This window comes from Aplosporella prunicola (assembly GCF_010093885.1).
Source record: "Aplosporella prunicola CBS 121167 unplaced genomic scaffold K452scaffold_6, whole genome shotgun sequence".
In the NCBI taxonomy this organism is placed as follows: Eukaryota; Fungi; Ascomycota; class Dothideomycetes; order Botryosphaeriales; family Aplosporellaceae; genus Aplosporella; species Aplosporella prunicola.
In genome coordinates, this window is record NW_022983534.1 from 243,792 (window position 1) to 266,343 (window position 22,552).

Consider the following 22,552-nt stretch of genomic DNA (forward strand, 5'->3'; position numbering starts at 1 on the left):
AGTGCAGCGCAGTGGGGGCGGGGGCGGGGCCATCGGTCTGGGGTGCTGGTCTGTCTAGTCTCAGGTGATAGTGGAGAGAGCGCGGGAGGAGCTGTTTCTAGGACGGAGGGTGTGGTTCCGTGTTTATTTTCTTTCTTTCTTTCTTTCTTGTGGGGTGGGATGGGGTTTGGGTATAGGTAGGTGTGGTTTGCTGGGTGGTGGGTGGTTCAGGTTTGGGGTTTGGAGTTTGTTGTAGGTAGATATCGCACTGATGTGCACTGCGGTGGTTCTTGTTGTTTTTTTGTGTTGCACGGTTAGTAGGTAGGTGGTAGGGAGTGAATGTAGTGGGATATCGTATTCTTAATTCGTTTTTCGTGCTATGTTGGTACATGACAGGCGGGGGAAAGCGGGAGTTTGCAGTCTCGACTCTCCAACGCGCGCGCGCATCCACGCGTGAACATGTCCATACGGACACGAAAAGCCACGATCCGTCGCCACAGAAGACTCGCTCCACGCACTCACCCACCCTACACGGCCTTCCTCCTGCGCCCACCGCCCTTGCGCCAATTCCACAGCGCCTCCTCCGCAAACGCCTTGGCAGTCAAATGGCCATTGATGCGATTAACCTCCTCGGAAAGCGTATCGACGACGCGATTCGCCTCGACGCAATCCCACAGCCCGCGTGCCAGCTCCGCCGCATCGCCCTCAGCAGCAGCAGCGACGCGCTCGGCATGGCCCTCCTCGATCGCATCGGGGCCCTCGACCTCGATCGTGCCCTCGACGCCAAACTCGCCGCGCCCCAGCCGGAACAGTATCCGCCCCAGCGTCTGGTACGCCATGCACCGCTGCGCGGGCACCTTGCTGCGCGCCAGCAGCGCCAGCTCCGGTATCGTGTAGCCCGCGGCCTCGGGCGCCTCGCCGTGGTGGTGCAGGCCCAGCGTGACGGGCAGGTCGCGCGCGGCGCTAGGCGGGATGAGCGCCCCGCTGAAGGCGAAGCGAAGGTCGCTGGCCGCGAGGGCCCGCAGCGATGGGTGGTATGGCGATTGTCGGTCTGCGGTGGAGTTGGGGGTGGGGAGCGGTGCTGCCCAGGCGAGGGTGCTGGGGTCGGCGTCGAGCTCGGGGAAGTATTTGTCGTGCAGGTCGGCGAGGAAGTTGGGGGAGGAGGGGTCGAGGTCGGGGAGAGATGGTGGGCGCGGCCAGTGGACTGACGGCGCGGGAGGCAGTTGGTCTGCGAGCGAGGGCGGGGTGTCGGCATCTGGCGCATCTTTGGGTGCAGTTGGTGAAGGCTCTGTAGAAGGTTCTTCGGGTTCTGCAAAAGCGACAGTCTTCTTTGGTTTTGGTGGCTTAGTTTCGTTGTCTTCTGTCTCGGCTTTCTGTGGAGGATCAGTCGTTGTAGGGAAAGAGGTCTCAAAAGAGGTCTCATTGCTGCCATGGTCGAGGTTGGCTCTCTTGAGGAGCCTCTCGATTAGCGCAGGATTCAAGCCGGAGAAGAGTTCTTGACGCTCTTGTTCAATCTCCTCTGGCGACATGGCAGCCAGTCTCTCATTGTTTTCGGCGTCGATGCGCCTACGCTCGACCTCGTCGAAGCTTTCGCCATGCTGTGGTGCAGTCGAGGGCTTGGGCTGAGGTAGCGGCACAGTCGGCACGTTTGTATTGGTAGTGGCAGCGGCGTCGCGCTGGCGCTTAAAGGCAGACGGACGAGTGCGCTTCTTGTGGGCGGGAAAGCCGGTGGTGGAGGTGGCCTTTCGGGTCGGGGCAGACGGAGGTTTCACGTCGCCGGGCTGGCGCTCGTGGATGTCGGCGACAAAGTCAAAGGCCGGAACATTCTTCGAGTCGTTCTCAATCTTATCGCCGATAATGCCCCTCTCGGGATCGTCGAAATTGACGTAGAAGCGATCTCCGACGTTGGCCATGATTGAGGTTTCAGGATGGCGTAGTTGCGTAGGGCAGGAGCGGATTATTTCGACTAGCGGGCGATCGGGTGGCGGTGCGCGATCGAGTGTGGCGCACCCACGTCGTCGGATGCATGCGAGCGAAGAGACGAACTCTTGAACACGCTGCCCGCCCCAAGCCCCGACCCAGGTCCATGAGACGGGGGCACCAGCAGTAGAATGCCCTCGTCCACCACCACCACCACCAGTAAATAAATCCAACAACAATGCGTGTTTCTTCTCTCTATCTCTCTCTTTCTCTCCACTTTCAACTTGTATCGGCTACGCCCCCCGCCCTCGCACGGCGCGGGCCCGCAGTGCGCGCGCGCCATCTATCAAGCTGCCAACGACTAGCCAGCTGCGCAGTCCAAAGATTGAGAAAGTCGCATGTCTGTGTCGCCCGCGAGCGCCCGCCCATTATATGCCCTGCCTTCCCACCGCCCGCTTCTCCCTTTCTCCAACTCCCTTTACCCTTTACCTCGCCTTCTACTTCATCAATCGTGCGCCCGCCGCCTTTTCTTCCATCACCAGTCCCCTGAAGCCGCCTTGAGCTGGCTTTGCTGCAGCTCGTGCCGGCATCCTCGCGCCCCAGCCTGCTTGCCGTCGCCCGCCCGCTGCCTTTCGCTCAGGTCGTTGCGGGAAGTGCGCGACCTATACACGTCTCTCATATATTTGGTCGTGGCTTGTCGAGCCCTGTCCAGCATGAACGCGGCCGGCGCTTCGTCAAGTTCGCCCGAGCTGTCGACGCCCCCGGGCTCGCCCGATTTGGCCGACTCAGCGACGAGCGCGGCCAACGGCTCCCATCACGCCTCGACCATCAACGTTCTTGGTGGTGCACTCCCGAATAATGTTGCACCCACCTCCGCTAAATATAACACGGCCGCCAGCCCGCCCACCACCACCACTAACACATCCACTACCACCACCACGACGGGCACCAAGCGTCCGCGCAAGAAAAAGGAACCTGCACCTCCTGCGACCGGCGAGGAAAAGCCAAAACCCACCAGGCGTCCCCGCCAGCCAAAAGACCCAAATGCCCCGCCAACGCAGCGCGGCAAAAAGCGCAAGACTGCTGCTGCTACTGCGGCGGCGGCGGCTGCAGAAACATCAGCACCTGCTGCAGTCGAAGAGAAGCCCGTTCCCCAGCCGCAGCAGTCTCAGCAACTGCAACAGCAGCACGCCGCATCGTCCCGACAGCCTAAAATAACCGATCTCGTCGGCTCCGTTCCCGCGCAGCCTGCACCCGAACAGCCCATCCCGAATCCTAGTCTGTCCCAAGTCGCTGCTGCCACCCCCGGCCCATCCACGCCGCGGCCCGCGTCTAGCGGTCAGCTCTACGACCCCATTCGCTCGTCGACGGTCCCGGTCACTCAGCATCAACATGCGACTGCCGTGCCACCGGTCTCGCCGTCCAGTCGCGTAATCAACCGCGCCAGTGCCTCACCCTCAATCAACAGCTTGATAGATCCTCCTTCCGTGCCCAGTCAACCTCACCTCAGCCAGCAAGCGAGGTTCCAAGCTCCTCTGTCCGTCACCTCTGCACCTGCATCACCCGCACCTCTGCAAGCAAGCCAAAACCCCTTTGGGCCGCCGACTCAGTCCGTTCATGTTCCCCAGGCAAGCCCGGTGCAAACTTCACCTGTAGAAGTCGCCCTAGAAGTGCAGAAACCGACCCCGCCCAAGAAGACTGATACCGCAAGCACTGCATCGTCAACCTCTGTCATCACCCCGCCGGCTCCCGCCCAAAAGCCCGAAAAGAAGAAAGAGGCCCCGGCGCCCATGCCCACTGGTAGTGGCCTCTTGTCGGGAATGCCATTTGCCGGTGCAATGATGAACACCAAGCCCGAGACCGAAGGCACCAACATTTGGTTGACCTTCCCCCTCAAGGGACAGACTAACGTCACCATCAACTTTGCACGAGAGGTGGAGAAGAAGTATGGCTTCGCCGCCATGCATCCGCGCATCGCCGCTGCCAAAGAACGCCGACGCCAGATGGCCGCTGCGACCGCCGCACTAGAGAAAGGATCAGGTGCTGCTTCCGCAGATGACATGTCGGTAGACTTGTCGGAGCCTGAGAGTAACGTCGAGATGGGCGGCATGGATGAAGAGCTTACCCAGAGTGGTACGGTGCGGAAGAGAAAGAAGAAGGTCGAAGATTACGACAAAGACGACGACTTTATCGACGACACGGAGCTCGCATGGGAACAGAGCGCGCTAATGGCTAAAGATGGTTTCTTCGTTTACAGCGGCCCGCTCGTCACCGAGGGAGAGAAGCCTGCAGTTGAGAGGTACGTGGTGTTCCCCACTAGACAAAGCTATTGACTGACGACAATTACAGGGCCGACGGTACGGTGCGTCGCGGCCGCGGTCGCGGTAGAGGCGGCACGAGCCGTGGTGAAGCTTCAGGCAGAGGCAATCGGGGCGGCGGTGGCGGCGGCGGAAGAGCTCGCGGCGGTAACACCGTCAGAAAGCCTCGCGTTACCAAAGCTGACCGCGCCATGATGGAGCAGGAGAAGCTCGAGCGCGAAAAAATGGCGCAAACACTCGCCGCAAAGCCCATGACGCCCTACCAGGGAGTGGCCTCTTAATGTGACTGAAAGGGTCAAAGTTCAAGGCCGCGTCACACTGGCTTTGAAATGCTAGCTGGAAAAGCAAAGGTTCTTCGGCCCGGTTTCACCATTGCTAATTTGGGTCGATCTCGGTTGCGCAGGCGGAGGCGTTTGCTTGGGGGGCCTGGAGTTGTACGGATATGGTTTATTGGAAGGTCGGTTGCTTTGCTTCTTTTCTATGCATCTTTGCCGACATGAGGTTCTGTCACTTGGGGGTTTTCTTTCCTATACGTCGGCAGCTTCTTCATGATGTGTTGAGGCTTCTGCGTCTACACCTGCATAGCTTGCATGGCTTGCATGGCTTGTACTATAGCTGCTTTACACAGCTCGCAAGTCTGTTAGAGATATAGCATTGATTATGACGATTTCTGAGTGACGATTATCTGTGTTCAAGGTTTCTTCTTGATGTGTTTCATGATGTGCGAGATCGTCTTGAGCAACAGTGAGAGACGTCACTCCAATCAATGATGTCTACCATGGTACGCGCGAGCTGTCAAGCCACTGTCAGATCTTCAAATCAGATTCTTTCCGAACCACGGTAACAACGACAGAGAGTGTTCCCAGCTTCGCGTTTGAGCTCCAGAGAAACAGAATATCTGGCAAGCTCTGCTATTCCTACAAGACCTCAACGATGTAATACTTTTTTTTTTATACAGATTCATATACATTACGCCCGACGCCCGCGTGCACCACTACTGCAGCCTCAAAGAGCCCTTCCAGCTATTGAGCCAGCGCTGAAACCAGCTGCGACTAGGGGCCTGGGACAGCTCAGCGATGAGGTCGTCGTAGTAGGCCGGGTTGCTGGCGGGCTTGAAGACGGCGGGGTTGGCGGGATAGCGCTTGGCGTAGCGGTCGCCGAGCAGCGAGTAGAGGGCGTTGATGTCGCGGAGGTCGTCGTCGGACTTGGGGAGCGGATTGGCGGCGCGCTGCTGCAGGGCGGCTTGGAACTGCACCGTGGGCCGCAGGGCGTCCTTGGGCCAGGTGCGGGTGATGCGCGCGTAGTGTTTGGCGATGGTCTGGGAGGAGTGGGTCAGGAGGTAGGGGTAGGTAAGGTGGGGGTGGGAGTGAGGACGTACAGTTGCGGACATGTTGTGAAGGATTATTTGGTTACAAGAATAGGTGGAGGAAATGCATATAGGAATATCATGACAAGCGTTGGCGCCGCAAGTGGACTAGTGCCCGGGGGCGCAGCGCAGCTCGCGCCTTCGACCTTCGACTGGAAGCGCCCATGCCCAGCGCCTTACGGCACCGCGGGTGACCCAAACACTCGCTCGTTCGTCTCGCACCAGCCTCTCTCCGTCCCACTCTCCCCTTCCCTTCCTTTTTACTCTCCCCGCTCCCCAAGGCACCGACCCGTCCGTCTCCCTTCTTTTTTTGCTCTTCTTTGTCTGAGCCCCGTATCCTCCGACCAAGCCCGTCTTTCGGGTTCGCCAGCCGCCGTCATGCCTCAGCAACGCTACGAGCGGGTACGCCTAAAGAGCTCCCCCACATGCGCCCGCCCCTTGCACTAACCTCGACTCAGGTATCGGCACACGACGAGGACTCGTCTCTCTCCAACGATACCCTCCAGCCCGCCAACGCCATCCCCTCCTCACCACCCCCGTCCTTCCGCTCTCGCACTTCCTCACCTTCCGCGCGCCACCTGCTGGCCGAGCATGAGCCGCTCGCCACCGAAGCCGAGCGCGAGCTCGAAGACACCTTTGGCGGCTCCGACGATGAGTCCGACGACGAGAACCAAGGCATGGACGACCGCCAGCGCCTGATGCGGGGGCACCCGGATTCCAACCTCCCCCAGACTACCGACTCCAGCTCGCGCCAGGTCGATGCTAGGCCTCCGCCCATCGTAAGGAGGGTCACGCAGCTGCCGGCCTTTGCGCCAAGGGGCGTTGTCGGCGGTGGATCGGGAAATGACGGCGTCTTTGCGAACTTGAGCGCGAAGCCGACCAGGGAAGAAGAGGCTGAGGAGAAGCCTCCTGTAAGTCTCACTTTGGGAAGGAGCTAGGCGCGGATATTGCGATCGGACCCGCTGACGGTTTACATCACAGACCTACGAGCAAGCTGCCGCAGACGCCACTCCGCCCTACTGGGAGACGACCATCCTTGCGCCCGGCCTCCATACCGACGAAGTATTTGTTGACGGCCTACCGGTCGGCACCGTCTTCTCGTTTGTGTGGAATGCAATCATTTCCATGGCATTCCAGCTCGTCGGCTTCCTCCTCACCTACCTGCTCCACACGACGCACGCCGCGAAGAATGGCGCGCGTGCCGGCCTTGGCATCACGCTTGTTCAGTACGGATTCACGATGAAGGGTGCGATCAGCAACGACGTGGTGGGAGGAACGCCCGATTCGGGCTTCGGCGACGCACCCAGCGACCCCAACAACGTCGATTTCGACCCAGACGATGTGAGCGGAAGCGCTGGCAGCTCCGGCAGCATCAGCACAAACGAGTGGCTGGCGTACATAATGATGATTGTGGGGTGGTTCATTCTGATCCGGTCGATTTCGGACTTTTTGCGCGCGCGGCGGCACGAGCAACTGGTGTTGCAGAGCTCGAACCGCGGCCTCAACGTGGCCGTAGTGGCCGAGGGCGAGGCGCCTACGAGCTCGGTGTAAAAGTCGCAGCGGAGCAGGAGGCACAGGCAACGAGGGGAGTTCAACGGGGACATTATTGTTTTTTCTTTTACTTTTCTGGGCAGATGGGGATCAAGGGCACGACCCCTCGGCGAAACCTCTTCTTTTTTTGTTTTGTATATGAGCGCGACAGCGTCTCAATATCTTTCCTTTTGTTGTTGTGGTTGTCTCAGCAGGTTTTCATTTGTGGGTGGTTGGGTTCAATGGTAGTCATCACAAAGGCGAATGACATGAGGAGAGCAGCTCTCTCTCTCTCTTTCTCCCTCTCTCACTTTGGGCTCCCGACCGACCTGACAACCGATCACGGGTGTTGGCCCCCGCTTGGCCCCCGCGCGCCCGCTGGCTGGTGCCCGCCCCGCCAAAGCGCACGCACGCACGCACGCACGCAAGGCAATCGACTCCTCTCGCCGATTGATTGCTTGATTGTCGACGAGTTTCAGCCCGACGGCAATCTACCTGAAGTGGAAGCCTCGGGCGTCGTCACCCGCCTCTGCTGCCGTCATTTTCGTCATCGCTACTTACGGTCGCGTCTCGGTATTTGGGTAGGCATATATATATACGGGTTTTCTGTTGGCTGCGGGCGTTTTGCTGGACTGTAACGCCCCGCTCCCGTCGCGCTACTGTACTGTATGTACCTATCACCTCACGCCCGCTCAACGCTCAAACGCTTTAAGACTCAGCCTCACCGCCCTCCGCCCACCGCACGCACGTTCGACGCTCGACGACCGACCGACCGTGACACACACACACGCACACACGCAAACAATCTTCCTCGCCCTGCACCCTCTCTCTCTCTCTCTCTCTCAGCCACTATGGCGACAACAGCCCCCTCCTCCGCCAACGGCGCAGCAGCGGCAGCACAACGCGCACAAGCGCAGATCCAGCCCTGCCGGTACAAGACGGGCAAGACGCTGGGCGCGGGCAGCTACTCGGTCGTCAAGGAGTGCGTGCACATTGATACCGGCCGGTACTATGCTGCGAAGGTTATTAATAAGAGACTGATGGCCGGGCGCGAACATATGGTATGTACGGTTGTGTGGTGGTTTTGTTGTTTGCTTGGTTGCTGATATTGGTGCGCAGGTCCGCAATGAAATCGCCGTGCTGAAGCGCGTCTCCATGGGCCACCAGAACATCCTGACGCTCGTCGACTACTTTGAGACGATGAACAACCGTGAGCCTTGCCCCGCCCCACTTTCGGTGTAGGTGGTTATAGTCGGAGTCGGAGTCGAGTTTGGCGCAGCCTACCTACATACCTACCTACACTACCCCACCCTACCCCGCCAGCCCTCGACGCCTCGCTGACCCTCGTCGCGCGCACGCTACAGTCTACCTAGTGACGGACCTCGCGCTCGGCGGCGAGCTGTTCGACCGCATCTGCCGCAAAGGCAGCTACTACGAGTCGGACGCGGCAGACCTGATCCGGGCGACGCTGTCGGCCGTCGCGTACCTGCACGACCACGGCATCGTGCACCGCGACCTCAAGCCCGAGAACCTGCTGTTCCGCACGCCCGAGGACAACGCCGACCTGCTCATCGCCGACTTTGGCCTCAGCCGCATCATGGACGAGGAGCAGTTCCACGTCCTTACCACCACCTGCGGCACCCCGGGCTACATGGCGCCTGAGATTTTCAAGAAGACGGGTCACGGCAAGCCTGTGTGAGTCTGCGCGCCGCCTCTCTGCTCCCCCAATCCCTTCCCCAAAAAAATACTTCCCCACACAACAACTTGCCATAACCACGCACTAACCCCCCGGCGCAGCGACATCTGGGCCATAGGCGTAATAACGTACTTCCTACTCTGCGGCTACACGCCCTTCGACCGCGACTCCAACCTTGAAGAAATGCAAGCGATCCTCGTGGCCGACTACAGCTTCACGCCGCTCGAATACTGGCGGGGCGTAACCCCCACGGCGCGCGAATTCATCAAGCGCTGCCTCACCATCGACCCCCGCGCGCGCATGACATCGCACGAAGCGCTCTCGCACCCATGGATCGCGGACCCATCCACGAACGTCAAGGACCCCTCCACAGGCGGGAAAGAAGACCTCCTCCCCACCGTCAAGAAGAACTTCAATGCGCGGCGCACGCTGCACGCCGCCATCGACACGATCCGCGCGATCAACCAGCTGCGCGCTGGCGGGGGCGCGGCGGCCATGGACGGCGCGCGCAGCCATGAGCCTGGCCGCGACCAGGGGCCTGGCCCGGATGTTAGGGCGCTGGGGCCTGTCGACGAGGGCGACGGCGATGCCATGCAGGTTGATGGCCGGGCAGATGGCCACGGCCAGACGGACGAGATGATCAGGGCCCAGGAGCAGCGGATTAGGGATACCCAGGCGGGCATGTGGGCTGCGCAGCGGTGAGGGAGTGAGCGAGTGAGTGAGCGAGCGAGTGTTGGCGAGCGCCGAGGAGCACGTAAGCGCTAGCACGCGCGGAAGATGATGGAAGGGGTAGATATGTTGTCGGCGTCGTCGTCATCGTAGGCGCAGGCGCCTGCGAGCGAGCGAGCGAGCGGGCGGGCGGGCGCAACGCAACGGGCGCGGAGATTGAGATATCAAATGCGTTTCTTTGCTGTTTTTGGATTGGGTTTGGTTTGGTATGGTACGCGAGCTCGCTGGGCATTTGCATACATAGGTACACACGATGATATACACGCACACCTATGGCATATGGACGGGTATACGCATGGGCATGGTTGACTGAGTGAGTGAGTGAGTGGCTGTGAATATGGTGAGGGGTGGAAAGCGTTAATGGTCAAAAAGAGCACGCACGCATGAGGAAGCAGCTCCATCAATCAAATCGCTCAATCAAGTAGCCAATTCTCAATCGATTCTCGCCGCCGACTACTTAGGTCGTAGGTCGCAATCTAGGAGCAGAGCCATCACGGCTCCTTTGCACTAACACTCCAGAGAGGACTCTCCGTCCCGTTGATAGGTAAGACTTCTACACCACTACCACCACCACCACCCACTCACTGCCTAAACGTCGCGCTCCTGCCCGACCGCTCCTTCTGCGCGCGCGGCAGCCCCTTCGGCGCATCCATGCCCTTCGCATACGGATTAAACGCCTTCTTGCGGCCCTTCTTGTCCTTCTTCCTGTCCCTGCCCTGCTGCTGCTGCCCTTGGAGCATATTCGGCGCTGCCGCGTAATCAAAGGGCTGCTCTTCTTCTTCTTCTTCTTCTTCTTCTTCTTCTTCTTCTTCTTCTTCTTCTTCTTCTTCTTCTTCTTCCAATGACACGCCGCCGTCCTCACCCTCCTCGACGCTTTCGTCGTTGTCTTCTTCCATTGCTTCCCCGCTCGAGGCTGCCTTCCTCGCCTCCGCTGCCAGCCTTCTCTTCTCTGCCCTTTTTGCCTTCTTTCGCTCTCGCTTCGCCGCATCCTTGTTGGTGTGGTTGCTCTCGTCCAATGGAATGCCCTCGCTCCCCTCGCGGAGCGCCTCCTCCGGGAACGCGACCTTGTTGGCCGTGTGGTCCAGCTCCTCGCCCGCGGCGGCCTGCTTCTTCGCCTGCTGTTCCTCCGCCGGCTCAGCATCACCACTGCCGCGACCGCCGCGCGCCAGCTCCTCAAGCTTGCGCTTGCGCCCGCCAAGCTGCTTCACGATGAAAATGTCCTCCTGTTGCTTCTTGGTCTTGCGGTCCTCGGGCCTGACATACGCATGCTCAGCCCGCGCACCGGGGTCAACCTCCTTCTTCTCTTCTTGCTGCTTCTGCTTCGCGTCGGCAGCATCAGCCGGGTCGGCAAATATTTCAGCCGTGAGCGGCGGTAGCGGGAGCGCGAGGCGAATCGTGTCGGTCGTGACAGGCCGGCGTTGCTGCCACAGGCTGCTAGGGAAGATCTTACCCCAAAAGCTTGACGTTTCACTGCGTGCGGATACGACGTTGGCCTGAGGTTTCTTTAGGCTTTCAAAAGCCGTGCTCAAGCCTACTGAGCTGGATGGCGGTGCCACGAGTGGCTGTGCGTGAGCGCCGCCAGCGGCCTTGGAGAAGAATTGCCACATTTCAGGGCCGTTTGCACCGGCTTCCTTGGCGCGAGCAATGGTGCCGACCAGCTCGTCGGCGCGCAGACGTACTAGCGGTGAGATGGGCTGCGCGACGCTGAGCAGCTTGGGCTTTTCCAGAGGCATCTCGCGCGCCACGCTGAACAGAGCGTGGTTGGCCATGACGTAGTGTGTGCTTTCATCCTCTTGACGGGCGACGCTGTCGCGCCACTGGTGGACAGCCTTGAAAACTGCAAATTGCTCCTTGTTGAACATGTTGGGATTACGGTAAAGAGCCCTGTACCAGCCCATGGGGCCGCTGCCTTCGGCTTCGTCATAGACGGGGTTTTCGTAAGTCTGCAATGCGGTCTCTTTCGATTTATCCAAAACCCTCTTCACCCGGTCCTCTTCCGGATTCGAAAAGTCGGATCTGTCAATGAGCTCGTTCCGCATGTTGTCGTAGATGTAAAGAAGGAAATGGGTATCCGATCGTGCATAGTCGAACAGTTCGGTGGGAAGCGGCCGTATCCTCCAGTCGGCAGTTTGGTACTGTTTTTGCGCGGTGAAATTGATAAACTTCTGCAAAAGGAAAGCCAGGCTACCACCTGCATAACCCAGAGCTCGCGACGCATGGTGCGTGTCGAAGAGTCCAACGAGGTAAAGACCAAGATCGCGCTGCAGCCAAATGATGTCCATGTATGCGCCGTGGAGTACTTTGATGATGTTGGGGTCCGTAAAGACTTCGTTGAGGCACTCCAGCCTTCTCCTCCACGGTACCAACGTGTCTACGATCCAATCCTTGTTCCGAGTACTGATCTGCATTAAGGATACGATACCAATGTAGGTTCGAGTGTCGTGGTGTTCCAGATCAATTGCAATCTCTTTGGCGCTCTTCAACTCTTTAAGCATAGCCTCCAATGCTTCCGGAGTGTCGACTAACGTGGCAGTGGTGCTCTCAAATGGCGTATACGGGATAGGATCGGCCTTGGTGTATACCGAGGGTGGATACTGGTAGTTTTCGATTTCGGATTGGTAAGGATGCTGGACATGCTCAACTCCGTCCTCGTCTTTGTACTTGTTCAAGCTCTTCTCGAGCGGGACTGACGCGTGTGGCTTTGAAGTGAGGAGCGGCTTCCAGATGTCGACCGCATAGTTATCTGGAGCACTCTCGAATAATGCTTGTGGCTTGGGAAGATCTTGCGTCTTGAATTTGTTCCGGGTCTCCCTCACAGGGACTGGAGACTGGCGGGAGGGTTAGTGAGGCGCGCCTCTCTTTACTTCTCGCGAAAACGTACCTGCTCCTTGCTGGGCGTCAAGCGCTTGACAATGCCCGTGTACTCGTCCAGACTGGTATCGGCCCTCTCCAGCAAGCTGTCGACAACATCAACAACCCCCCTCCAGTTGCCCTCAACGGCATCGGCATCCTCCAGCTTGGGACCTACAACTTCCGAACCCGAAGCCGCATTCCCAAGAAGGCGTTCCGCCAGCGAAAGAAGGCGCGCATTTTGCTGGTCGAGCGAGACGGCGACAGAAGGGTCGAGCGAGCGGTGGAAGCCCAGATCTTCGGCGCAGAGCTGGGTCGCGGTGCGCGTGGTGGATACGAGAGCGGTGGAGAGGGTCTTCTGGAAAGCCTGGAAATCGTCCATGACGGAGCGAAGGGTTCTGAGTGGGTGGCGATGGAGAGATTCCTAGCGCATCCTAGAACATGAGTGAACGACGCGTCGAGCAGCGCAAAGTCAAAGAAGGCGCAACTCTCGCGGAAACTTCTGTTATCGATAACGCACGGCTTTCACTCGTCACTCCCGCCCGACTGGCCGATCATCGCTTTGTATTGTTACGACACCATCAAAATGTCAGCGTCATTAGCCCCAGAGTGCAACGATGTGAAGGAGTACGTGTGCTGCTGCTGCTGCTCTCCCCCGGCTTCATCTAACCCGTTCTAGGCGCTACGATAGCTGTTTCCTGAAATGGTACAGCGAGAGTGAGTCTGGCTACATACTCATCTTGCCGCCCCAGCTGACCGGGGCCTAGAGTTCCTCCGTGGTAACGCCACGACAGACGAATGCGAACCGCTCTTCAAGCAGTACAAGCAATGCATCAGCGTGAGTTATGTTCTCTGTGTGGATGACGTTTTGCTGAGATTTCATAGAAAGCATTGAAAGACCGCGGCATCGACACCATGCTCGAGGAGGCAAGAGAGAGTAATCGGGAAAACGACGCCGAGCATATGAGGGGAAATTGTTAGTATTCCTGGCTTGAAGACCGGTTTCTCCATACTAATGAATTCCAGAATTGCATTGATCGATTATGGTGGCAAAAGATATCTGTATTAGATGGTGTATCACAAGTATCTTTCCCTTATGTGTATAAATAAAAATCCGGTTCATGTCAGCACTTCCTATTGTCCTCCATTATATATCTCTGAAAATGTTCACTCATAGTGTAAGTCCAAGCCAAGATTTCATTTCCGTCTTGTCTCTCAAGCTCACTTTGACCAACCCATATATAAAGTAAGACCTCCGGCGCTTTCGGCACTGACTGACAGGAAAGAATCAAGCAGGTGTTCGCCTATGTTCGTTCCGGGGTTGTCCTCATGAGTAACTCAGTATTGGTAGTAGTCACTGCAGTAGCCCGTTGCTGCTATGGTGGCTGTTGAGGGTTTTGGCATGGGGTCGTGGATGTATGGACAGGCACTTTTTGCCGCTTTCACAGTTCGCTTTTCCTTTGGGAAATGAGAACGCAGCTAAATTGCAGACTGACTCGCAGCGAGCTTTTATGTACAAGAGGAACGAAGCAGTCGGGTGCTTGCTTAGAGAACGTAGCAGGAAGTGAGGTGTGTTGAAACCCTCGTGAGCAACAAGCGCTCGACAACAGCTAGGTATGAGATGTAAACATAGTAGAGGTTAAGGAAAATAGTTAACAGGGAAGCAGTTATAACGGAACCAACTTAAAGGAAAACAGCTTAAAGGAAAACTTATACGAAAGCAGTTAAGAGGAAAACAGTTAATAAGAAAACAATTGATACTAAAAGGAAATTTCTAATATTTAAAAGTTAGCTGGTGGGATGGCATCGACTATCACGTCTTCAAGGTTCCCTTGTGACATGATCGCCTCATATACCGCTTCGAAGTCCAGGTTTCGTCCTCGCCGGACTATCTGCGCAAAGACCTTTGGATTCGAATCATCCCGGACATAAAATTTTAATCGGCTTGGGATAACCACACCGTATTCGTCACACTCGCGGTCGACCTCGTCGAACAACTCCTTTATAGCGTTGCATTCGGCGAGTGTCGAGACATGGCTTTCTCCATATAAGTTAAAACGTAGCCGAACCTTTTCGGGCTTTCCGGCTGTGTTAATTTGTGCTCTCCGGGAGCCGTCCTCGTGTGGGCCATCCGCTTTACGCTTTAGGCCGTTCGTCGAGGTGGCTGGGGGCACTTTTCGGTGGCGAATAGGATCGTAATGCAATGTGTTGTACATCGGTGCCACTGGGGCTGCGCAGTTGTTCTCATTGGCAGCCCCTGGGGGCAAACTGGGTCTGCCTTCGCCATCCGGTTGGAGGAGGTTGAGTGCGGTGCATGGTACACCGGAATTTTCGATTGGCAAGTTGAAAGTTCTTTCTCTCTTTCTCAATCGTTGCTTTTCGTTTTGCTGGTAATAATTTCTCCTAGCAATGACCAAGTCATGCACTAGCTCTTTAATTCTATAACCAATCAGTTTTGGTTACAACGGTATATAGAGCGATTGGACTGGATTTGCATACCTTAATTGATGGTCTAAATTAGACCATTGGAGTTTTGGGTACTTCTCCTGATTGACGTCCAAGTAGCTTTGGCTTGTAACATTGTCGTCAGGCCACACTTTCCAGCCGTGTTCGTTGCAAAGATTCTCGACGCCGTCTTGCATCGACACTAGTGAGTCGTGTTTGGCGAGATTTTTAGTGATGAGCTTTTTAATGTCCACAAGAAAGTTATGAACATTCGGATAGCTATGCTTATTAGCAGCCTTCCCAGACTCGCTCAAGCCTAACTTCTCGTTAATGACATTGATACTCTGGTGACGTCTCGTAGTCTTCTATTTAATGTTCCCGATATTCCGGAGATCTTCGGTAGTTTGTAAAGTGCAGAGAGGTTCCATAGTGTTGGACAAGTTAAACGAGGAGAACACGGTGCTTGTGAGGAATTGATAGATGTCAGTGTGATGGTAGGGACAGCCCTCTATTTATGCATTTTTGGTCGACGCACCTTCCAAGTAATTTCTTTTAGTGTAAGCGGCTATCCGCTCCATTGGTACGCAAGGTACCTACATGGGGGCTAAAACGTAGCCGACTGTAACCTCCTCAGGAGTGGCTTCGAGTCAGTCTAACTCAAAAGGTGACAAAGACTGAAGTGAGGCATACTGAAATCGTCTTGCAATTCACCGAATCTATGACATGGCTTTGTACTGTACCAGATGCCTAGTAAAACATCGTAAAAGCAACAGCCCTAGGTTGCGATGGCTTCTGTTTGTTTGTAAGAGGCATTCTGCAGTCACTTTTTCATCCCTGGCCATTATCATTAGAATCTCGTAATTTCCGTCACCGCGAACCGAGACCTACCGTCTATCAAGACAGGGGACGATACAAACAGTCCCTACAGAGTCCTCCTTGCCTAGCTCCCAGCCCGAGTCCCGGGTATAAGTAAAAACGTCTTAGAGTATATACAGACTCTATATATCTTAACTGGGTCTCTTCTTCCACTCCATACAAGCACCTCCATCTCGCAAGACGGTGAATCTTGCTCCACGGTGACGGACGTTAAACGACATCATGCCTGTTAGCGACGGGAGGCTACAGCCGTCCCGCATCCGCGCAGCACGGACTATATTTGCAGGAGCCCCGCATTCGTGCGGCACAGTCTATGTTCAGACCAGGATGGGCGTTTGATTAAGGGGATCATGTGGGTCTCTATAAACGCTGTAGTACGTAGTTGTAGACGATCACTGCGTTCAATGATAGCACTGTTGATAATGCTAGAAACCGGACAGCCAAGCTGGCAACAGGATGCAACTCTTGTAGAGTGAATGCTTTCACACCATTGATTAGATATTGTGCGCGTTTACAAAGACAAATGTCAAGGTTTAGCAGTGCAGATTTAAAAAACACTGTCTGTAAAGGACGTACTCGCCTTATACAAAGCAAGATGTACCCACCGGGTAGACCCACAACTTTATGGTGATGCCTAATTTTATTTAATCAAACAACCGCCTTATGCGCTCGTCTAGGTTGATTACAATTCATGTTCCTTGCTGTACATGTTGACTCTCTTCATGTGAGAATCAGAAGTGTGAGAAGAGGGTAGTAAAAGAAATCTCTATAAATCTACGCACAAAGCCGTATCGGAGACGGAAGTAGAGAACAGGTCCCCGGCCGTTATCTTTCCTGGGTCGGCGTGCTTCCCTTCAGTGAAGTCTAGGAGCAAGAGAATTCCAAGTTCAGTGAAGTCTGGAAGTTTCAGTAGTTCCGGTTAGTAGCAGCAGTGATTCAGCATCGCAGCCAGAGCAGGCAGACAAAAGAGCTCCCAAGAATGAATTGATGCTGGGTGCAGCCCAACCTACTGTCTCTAAAATCTACTTCTTAAACCCCCAGAGCGCCAGTATAGGAACCTTTCTGATAACTCCCGTCCACCTTACCTCATCACACTGACTGCCGTCACGGCTCCTTCGTTAAAACGAGATCACAGTTGAATTATAGAACAAGTGACGCAGTGAGCTTCTTGTACATGAAGACCTCTGGATTCGAATTCGAATCTTCCCGGACGTAAAATTGAGTGTTTTAACAGTTCCTGACCACACATTCCGATGCTCTCCCAGATTTCTCGGGAGTGCAACAATCCTACGACAAACAGTAATCACTATTTCTCCTAAATCTGTACATCGTCTAGCCATAGCACGTTGAAAATTGAAGAGCAAAGCGTTCGAGAATAGGAGAGACAGTACGTAAGTGGCATCCACGTGGAGGAGTTGAGACCGCAGAAGCCACAACGGCGGCGGCGGCAGCAGTAGCGGCAGCGGTGGTGACACAGTTTTGCAGACGCCTGCAGAATTTTTTGAGTCAAAAAATTGAGAGCTTGATGAAAGTCAGTGTCTTCCGTCCAGGTTTTAGGCTATGTACATCATGACCCACCTCCACATTTTACGTGGTTTTGCGTATATTCGTCTTCGCTCGCTATACTGGTCGGGTACCCGGAGCTATCGATGAAGTCATGTACTTCGGAGCGTCGACAGCAAGGTATGTGAGGATATTCGCGAAGCTTTGTACGAAATACTTGACATTAAAAGCGATTTTGATGCGGGCATTTGTCCCGATGTACACAGGAATATTGTAAAAGAGTCCATTTGGTCGCAGGTATCTTCACCTGCACTAGACCGATAATTTGTATGTAGTTTTGCTAGCACATTTCAGCAATCCAAGACCCGGCCGCGCTCATCCCATCCATCTACGCGGCAATGTGTGCATGAATAATGTAATAATCCTCGATAAGCACGCTCCTCTGTCTATGACCACCCGACCCCCGAAACACCGATGCATGAGACTAGGTTGAAAAACTAGCTTACTGCGGAGCAGGAGCGGCCGCAGCAGCAGCCTCCGCCTCAACACCGGGGGCACTGCCCGCGGGAACAGCGGCACCCTCAGTCGTGGCACCGGCCTGGGTGAGAGTGGGGTTGTCCTGGATGGCGGCAGAGTTGTCCTTCTTCTGCGCCCACTTGGGGGTCTTGGACCACTCGGCCTCCTGCCACGGGCCCTGGTCGCTGAAGGCGCAGCCACCAGCGCAGTCGCAAGAGCCACCGAACAGCTTGGGCAGGTTCTCCTTGGGGACCTGGGCGAGCAGCTCCTTCTCGTAGCCGGAGCCGAGAACGTGGATCTTGCTGACGGTAACGGGGTCGAGGAAGCGCTTGATGACGCTGAAGATACCCGAGAAACCCCAGGGGGCGTTGATGATGTAGAGCTTGCCCAGACGCTCGGGGTAGTAGTTCTGGGAGATGGCAGACGCCTGCTGGACGTAGCCGTAGACGGAGCTGGCCTTGGAGATACCGACGCCCTTCAGGTCCATGATGGTGCAGCAGGTCTCCATGAGCTTGCCGGCCTTGCGAGAGCAGGCGGGCAGACGGGGGTCAGCGAGCTTCTCGTACTCGACGACAAGGTTCTGAAGCATGCGGTCGGCGCTCGTGATCTTGTAGAGGGCGTTCAGGTCGATCTTGCCGAGCTGCTCAATGTAGACGGGACGGCCATCCTATTGTTCTGTCAGTAAATTGGCCTTGAGCAGCACGCCGACACGATCCGTACCTTGTCCGTCTTGTGGTAGTATTGCGGGTAATACTCGAAGACCTGGGCCTTCTCGGGGTACTCGAAGTTGTTGACGAGCTGGTCGACACCGCCGCCGAACTCTTTCCTCCACTTCTCGCAGTCGACGAACCTGTGGCGACGTTAGAGGGGTGGCGACGGATAGGATATGGATATGAACGTACATGGCCTTGGCATTGTCGATGTTGAACTTGCGCGCGCGCAGGAAGCGCAGCTGTTTCCCCTTGTGAGCGGCGATGGCGTAAGGGGCGGGCGGGCAGCAGACTTACCATAGTCAGGGTATCCAGCCTGTCGGTGAAGCCATCCTTGGTGAGGGCCTCGCGGAGCTGGACGACCTGGGCGTCCTGCTCGGGAGTGGTGTGGCCTGGGTGGCCGCTCAAGTCGGTGGGACTGATGTAGGGGAAGTCATAGTCGTCGTACTTGGGGTCAAGCTTCAACTCCTTTTCGGCGGACATGGTGGATTAGGGGTATCTGGTGGTGAGAAGAGAAGAAGGTAAGGAGCGGAGGTATTTGGCGGAGGAGGCAGAAGACTCGAAGAGAGTATTAGGTGAAAGGGAGGGAGTGGGCGTCAACGCTAATGGAGGTCGAGGAGTCGCAATATTATGACGGCGGGCGGAAACGAGGGGCAGCACGTGCAGGCGATCTCTCCTCAGACGGCGCTCCCGAACAACTAACAAATCATTGACAGCTCCTGGCCTAGCCAACCCTCAGGCTCCCCCTTCTCGAGTACGAGTAAGCTCACCGCAACACATGCTAGGGTAGGCTACCCGTAGGAATTCTTCCATTTGCCATCCAATCCCTACTGTAACCATCGCCGTACTGGTACCCTACCGAGAGACTACCGCCCGCCTCGACAAAGAATTTTCATAGACAACTATGTCCAGACAGACACCTTCCCCCTTTGGCAATCTGAAACGCCTCTTCCTGCCCGGCCTCTTCTACTCGTATTTGATAGTACAATACTTGTGCATCGCGTCGTCGTACGTCGTCGTTCTCGAAATTATCGCGCCTCTTGATAGACGCTTACTCGGCCAAACATGGCAGGGGAAGGCCTGTGCTACCGGGGATCCTACAGGACACGGTGGCTCGAGGTGGAGGCCAGCAAGCTAGGAGATCGCGAAAGGAGTGCTGCTGTCGTGGAGACGCGTGGTATGCTTTGTCACGGCCCTTTACCGCCTTCGGTTGGTGTTCCTCACTTCTCTTCACGGAGCTCCAGACGTCCTAGGTGCACCATAACCTACACCCAAATGCTGTGGTGGCTGTATGCGCTCAGGACCTGCCTGCTATCTATCGTTCGAGCTACCATTTCACATATACCCGAGGAAATTTCCGTTAATATGGACCAATGTCTTACCATCATAAACTTTCATGTCAAAGATTGCAAGCATCTTTGACGTTCTGGCTAATATTTCATAACTGTGCTATTCCTAATTCAATGTCGTATTATTTTCAAGGAGCAATGTCACTTTCAAGACTACGGTGGTGGTATAGCCGACGCCAGTAACGTCCATTGGTTTTTTCCAGCCCGTGACCACAGGCAATTGCGTCTCTCGGGGAATAGTAAATGGTCTCGGTGGATGGATAGATGCTTTCAGAAGATATGTCGTCAATTATCCTACATATAGGCTAGAGCCAGGCAAACGTGATTCGAGACGGATTGGTGCGTAAACGCAGATACTACAACGCAGGTGGTTAGGTCTCATGTCTATGGAGTTGCAGCTCTTGCCTCTTTTGCAGCGCTCTGCCTCTGACCAACCAACATCCAACATCAACCTCTTGACATGAAGTTCAACCCACTTTCTTCGAATTCCAATTCACAAACAAGAGCAACCCTCCTTCAACACTAACACCAACGAAAGGCTCAACCATTCATACTCTTTACCTTCAACACCAGGGAGAAGTGGACCCACCCATACCCTTCGACATCCGATAGATATCCACAAGGACACGCCACCTTCAACCTCAATCTCACTTTACACAGAAGAGGTTCAACCCACCCCCACTGTGGGCCAGCTTGATCTCACATTACCAAGGCGCTGGGAGATCATGACAGACCAGAAGCCAAAGATACCTGTCACGGTGGACTTGCTCAGTGAGGACGAAGTTGACCAGAGCTTCCAGTACGTATTCCCACAACCACTTCCTCTATCACTAGTCTAACCTTCCAAATAGTGAGAAGCACAGGACAACTTTGATCTTTGAGGTTGGTCCTCAGCGCAAGCCGTTTACATTCTTCACCGAAGCGCTCTTTGATCGCTCTCCCGTGATTCACAGAAAGATCAAGGACAACCAAGGGTCCGTCCCCGTTCCACGTGGCAATACAACGGTTTGGGCAATCTTCCAACAATGGATGCTTCAGGGTCGACTCTGCAAAAACTTGACAGACCTCAAATGGGTGACCCTCGTGAAGCTAAATCACTTTTCTGAAGTGTATGCGATCCACGCTCTTTCCAACGATATCATCATACACTTTCATAGACGTCGACGGATGCAGTTGGAAAACATCGGCAAAAGGATAGGGCTTCATGTTGACGACGACGAGCAGGAATCTAAGAAGCCAACGAACAACAGGAAGAAGAAACCTATTCTGGAGCAGCAGGAGGTGCTTGATCTCCTTCCGCAGATCCCCAGAGATCTGGATACTAAGACGAAGCTTCATAAGTACCTGGTGCACCAATTCGCCTTCTCTCACCTTCAGTTGGTCCCAGAACTCCGGGCCAACGATCTCAAATCATACTCGCTTCACTTCCTGTGGGACGTCCTCAATGCTTTCAACACCGCCATTGACATCCACTTCTCTGACTGCAAGCCAATAAAGCAAGTCTATCTCGACGAAGAACAACCTCAACCCGATTTCAGCACCTGCAACAGCGACCTCATGAACCTGGTCGTACGGAGCGCGGCCGTCCTGCGCAAGGAACTCGGCAGGACACGCAAGGTTGAGATCAGACAGAGTTTCTTCGGCGTCAAAAACTAGTGTGAATACCATAAACATCAAAACAGCGCTGAGCAGAAGAAGTGTGCGGCGAAGTTTGAGAGCGCTGATACTAATAGTGAATGGGGCATGTGGGGAGATGCACCATTGTTGCTGGGATGATTGCCGTGCCTTGGTGGTCGGCGTTGGATACTTGACTTCAAACTACTACACATCAGAATGGTTTTGCCGTGCCTATTGGATTGGTTTGGCATTCAATACTTGGCTTTATACTATCTTCAAATTGGCTTTGGATTGGATTTTTGGGTAGAACTAATCAATGATTTGGATCTAAGTAATGATCTCCCGGCACAGTGAAGTCGGGTTACAAAGTTCGGGCTGCTCAGCAACTTCCGACTGTCAAAACTGATGACTATATCGGACTTTCAGCATCATAAAATAAAGGCTTACGTATGAAATGGAACTAACTACATATTCTTATAGTATAATAACTATTTTTCTCTATGTACTCAAAGTTTTTAAAGTATTTCAAAATATTTATTTCCTGTATAACTTTTTATCGGATATCTGAAAATACTAAGACTTAAACACCACATCGTTGTCTATCGTTTGTTCTTTTCACTGAATCGAATTAGAATGTCGGCTTCTAACGTCTGTCACCGTCAACTGAGATTCACCACCTAACAAGATAATGACGCTTATACGGAGTAGAAATAAAATCCAGCCAAGATACTTATAGTACGTGTACGCTCCTAAGGTCTTTTTATATCTGAGACTCAGGCTTCTAGCTAGACAATAAGTGTTCCATGGGGACTGCTTGTATTGTTCTGTGTCTCGCCGGATAGAAATTACTTACATCGTCTACTTCCCTCAGAAGTTGTTAGTATATTATTGCTGTTTATCTTTCTATACTATTATAACTATTATTTCGAAATCCACCAGATCACCAAACACAGAAACAAGCGTAATGTATGTAAGAACCATGCCATTATCCACATCTATCCGCGACGTACTACACTGCATCCCCACCAGCGACCGGGCCGCGATCTATTCCTTGCAGCCCCCGGATCGCCATATCGAGCAACATACGGTATACAAGAAAAGGACAAGAGGGTATGAGTCAGGCTCCACATCTCCCATCCGTGTCCGGC

General features: G+C 54.8%; 13 protein-coding genes across 13 annotated transcripts; 7 read left to right on the plus strand and 6 right to left on the minus strand.

The window, feature by feature from the left end:
• Positions 1-506: 506 nt before the first annotated feature.
• Positions 507-1,787, minus strand: K452DRAFT_194332 (uncharacterized protein; the record flags this gene model as incomplete). Its single annotated transcript, XM_033535912.1, has 1 exon — positions 507-1,787. A coding segment is annotated over one exon (1,281 nt), but the record flags the coding sequence as incomplete, so codon positions are not given.
• A 422-nt stretch (positions 1,788-2,209) lies between these two features.
• Positions 2,210-4,898, plus strand: K452DRAFT_316448 (uncharacterized protein). Its single transcript, XM_033543969.1, has 2 exons — positions 2,210-4,198; positions 4,249-4,898. Exons 1-2 carry the CDS (start codon positions 2,298-2,300, stop codon positions 4,496-4,498), a joined length of 2,151 nt encoding a protein of 716 aa, XP_033400165.1. The 5' UTR covers positions 2,210-2,297; the 3' UTR covers positions 4,499-4,898.
• A 120-nt stretch (positions 4,899-5,018) lies between these two features.
• Positions 5,019-5,616, minus strand: K452DRAFT_284773 (uncharacterized protein). Its single transcript, XM_033540008.1, has 2 exons — positions 5,596-5,616; positions 5,019-5,535 (listed from the first exon to the last, which is right to left on the minus strand). Exons 1-2 carry the CDS (start codon positions 5,605-5,607, stop codon positions 5,212-5,214), a joined length of 336 nt encoding a protein of 111 aa, XP_033400166.1. The 5' UTR covers positions 5,608-5,616; the 3' UTR covers positions 5,019-5,211.
• Positions 5,617-5,961: 345 nt separating this feature from the next.
• K452DRAFT_222835 (uncharacterized protein) lies at positions 5,962-7,134 on the plus strand (the record flags this gene model as incomplete). Its single annotated transcript, XM_033536577.1, has 3 exons — positions 5,962-5,985; positions 6,042-6,494; positions 6,565-7,134. The coding sequence occupies 3 exons, from the start codon at positions 5,962-5,964 to the stop codon at positions 7,132-7,134; spliced, it is 1,047 nt and encodes a 348-aa protein (XP_033400167.1).
• Positions 7,135-7,288: 154 nt separating this feature from the next.
• Positions 7,289-7,908, plus strand: K452DRAFT_284775 (uncharacterized protein). The gene has a single exon (XM_033540009.1). The coding sequence runs from the start codon at positions 7,383-7,385 to the stop codon at positions 7,749-7,751; it is 369 nt and encodes a 122-aa protein (XP_033400168.1). The 5' UTR covers positions 7,289-7,382; the 3' UTR covers positions 7,752-7,908.
• Positions 7,909-7,964: 56 nt separating this feature from the next.
• Positions 7,965-9,607, plus strand: K452DRAFT_344489 (uncharacterized protein; the record flags this gene model as incomplete). The annotated part of the gene is made up of 4 exons (XM_033545426.1): positions 7,965-8,174; positions 8,233-8,351; positions 8,437-8,808; positions 8,911-9,607. The coding sequence occupies 4 exons, from the start codon at positions 7,965-7,967 to the stop codon at positions 9,509-9,511; spliced, it is 1,302 nt and encodes a 433-aa protein (XP_033400169.1). The 3' UTR covers positions 9,512-9,607.
• K452DRAFT_142049 (uncharacterized protein) lies at positions 9,607-10,029 on the minus strand. Its single transcript, XM_033535418.1, has one exon. It carries the CDS (start codon positions 9,937-9,939, stop codon positions 9,703-9,705), a length of 237 nt encoding a protein of 78 aa, XP_033400170.1. The 5' UTR covers positions 9,940-10,029; the 3' UTR covers positions 9,607-9,702.
• Positions 10,030-10,119: 90 nt separating this feature from the next.
• Positions 10,120-12,834, minus strand: K452DRAFT_356650 (uncharacterized protein; the record flags this gene model as incomplete). The annotated part of the gene is made up of 2 exons (XM_033546067.1): positions 12,420-12,834; positions 10,120-12,366 (listed from the first exon to the last, which is right to left on the minus strand). The coding sequence occupies exons 1-2, from the start codon at positions 12,768-12,770 to the stop codon at positions 10,120-10,122; spliced, it is 2,598 nt and encodes an 865-aa protein (XP_033400171.1). The 5' UTR covers positions 12,771-12,834.
• Positions 12,835-12,956: 122 nt separating this feature from the next.
• Positions 12,957-13,514, plus strand: K452DRAFT_316452 (uncharacterized protein). The gene is made up of 5 exons (XM_033543970.1): positions 12,957-13,015; positions 13,068-13,105; positions 13,156-13,226; positions 13,274-13,364; positions 13,415-13,514. Coding segments are annotated over exons 1-5 (243 nt in total). The 5' UTR covers positions 12,957-12,974; the 3' UTR covers positions 13,417-13,514.
• A 655-nt stretch (positions 13,515-14,169) lies between these two features.
• On the minus strand, positions 14,170-15,263 carry K452DRAFT_344492 (uncharacterized protein; the record flags this gene model as incomplete). The annotated part of the gene is made up of 2 exons (XM_033545427.1): positions 14,888-15,263; positions 14,170-14,827 (listed from the first exon to the last, which is right to left on the minus strand). The coding sequence occupies exons 1-2, from the start codon at positions 15,028-15,030 to the stop codon at positions 14,170-14,172; spliced, it is 801 nt and encodes a 266-aa protein (XP_033400173.1). The 5' UTR covers positions 15,031-15,263.
• Positions 15,264-17,418: 2,155 nt separating this feature from the next.
• On the minus strand, positions 17,419-19,089 carry K452DRAFT_245321 (uncharacterized protein). Its single transcript, XM_033537976.1, has 4 exons — positions 18,736-19,089; positions 18,631-18,680; positions 18,449-18,578; positions 17,419-18,395 (listed from the first exon to the last, which is right to left on the minus strand). The coding sequence occupies exons 1-4, from the start codon at positions 18,919-18,921 to the stop codon at positions 17,715-17,717; spliced, it is 1,047 nt and encodes a 348-aa protein (XP_033400174.1). The 5' UTR covers positions 18,922-19,089; the 3' UTR covers positions 17,419-17,714.
• Positions 19,090-19,184: 95 nt separating this feature from the next.
• Positions 19,185-20,023, plus strand: K452DRAFT_284779 (uncharacterized protein). Its single transcript, XM_033540010.1, has one exon. It carries the CDS (start codon positions 19,343-19,345, stop codon positions 19,574-19,576), a length of 234 nt encoding a protein of 77 aa, XP_033400175.1. The 5' UTR covers positions 19,185-19,342; the 3' UTR covers positions 19,577-20,023.
• A 489-nt stretch (positions 20,024-20,512) lies between these two features.
• Positions 20,513-21,443, plus strand: K452DRAFT_356652 (uncharacterized protein; the record flags this gene model as incomplete). The annotated part of the gene is made up of 2 exons (XM_033546068.1): positions 20,513-20,586; positions 20,639-21,443. 2 exons carry the CDS (start codon positions 20,513-20,515, stop codon positions 21,441-21,443), a joined length of 879 nt encoding a protein of 292 aa, XP_033400176.1.
• Positions 21,444-22,552: the final 1,109 nt, after the last annotated feature.

Coding starts and splice junctions, on each gene's coding strand:
- K452DRAFT_245321 (XM_033537976.1), bottom strand. CDS start 18,921: ATGTCCGCCGAAAAGGAGTTGAAGCTTGACCCCAAGTACGACGACTAT. Junction 18,681..18,735: donor GGCTGGATACCCTGACTATG/GTAAGTCTGCTG, acceptor AAGGGGAAACAG/CTGCGCTTCCTGCGCGCGCG. Junction 18,579..18,630: donor ATCGACAATGCCAAGGCCAT/GTACGTTCATAT, acceptor ACGTCGCCACAG/GTTCGTCGACTGCGAGAAGT.
- K452DRAFT_284775 (XM_033540009.1), top strand. CDS start 7,383: ATGAGGAGAGCAGCTCTCTCTCTCTCTTTCTCCCTCTCTCACTTTGGG.
- K452DRAFT_316448 (XM_033543969.1), top strand. CDS start 2,298: ATGTCTGTGTCGCCCGCGAGCGCCCGCCCATTATATGCCCTGCCTTCC. Junction 4,199..4,248: donor GAGAAGCCTGCAGTTGAGAG/GTACGTGGTGTT, acceptor CGACAATTACAG/GGCCGACGGTACGGTGCGTC.
- K452DRAFT_316452 (XM_033543970.1), top strand. CDS start 12,975: ATGTCAGCGTCATTAGCCCCAGAGTGCAACGATGTGAAGGA. Junction 13,016..13,067: donor GAGTGCAACGATGTGAAGGA/GTACGTGTGCTG, acceptor AACCCGTTCTAG/GCGCTACGATAGCTGTTTCC. Junction 13,227..13,273: donor AGTACAAGCAATGCATCAGC/GTGAGTTATGTT, acceptor GAGATTTCATAG/AAAGCATTGAAAGACCGCGG.
- K452DRAFT_142049 (XM_033535418.1), bottom strand. CDS start 9,939: ATGGAGCTGCTTCCTCATGCGTGCGTGCTCTTTTTGACCATTAACGCT.
- K452DRAFT_284779 (XM_033540010.1), top strand. CDS start 19,343: ATGTCCAGACAGACACCTTCCCCCTTTGGCAATCTGAAACGCCTCTTC.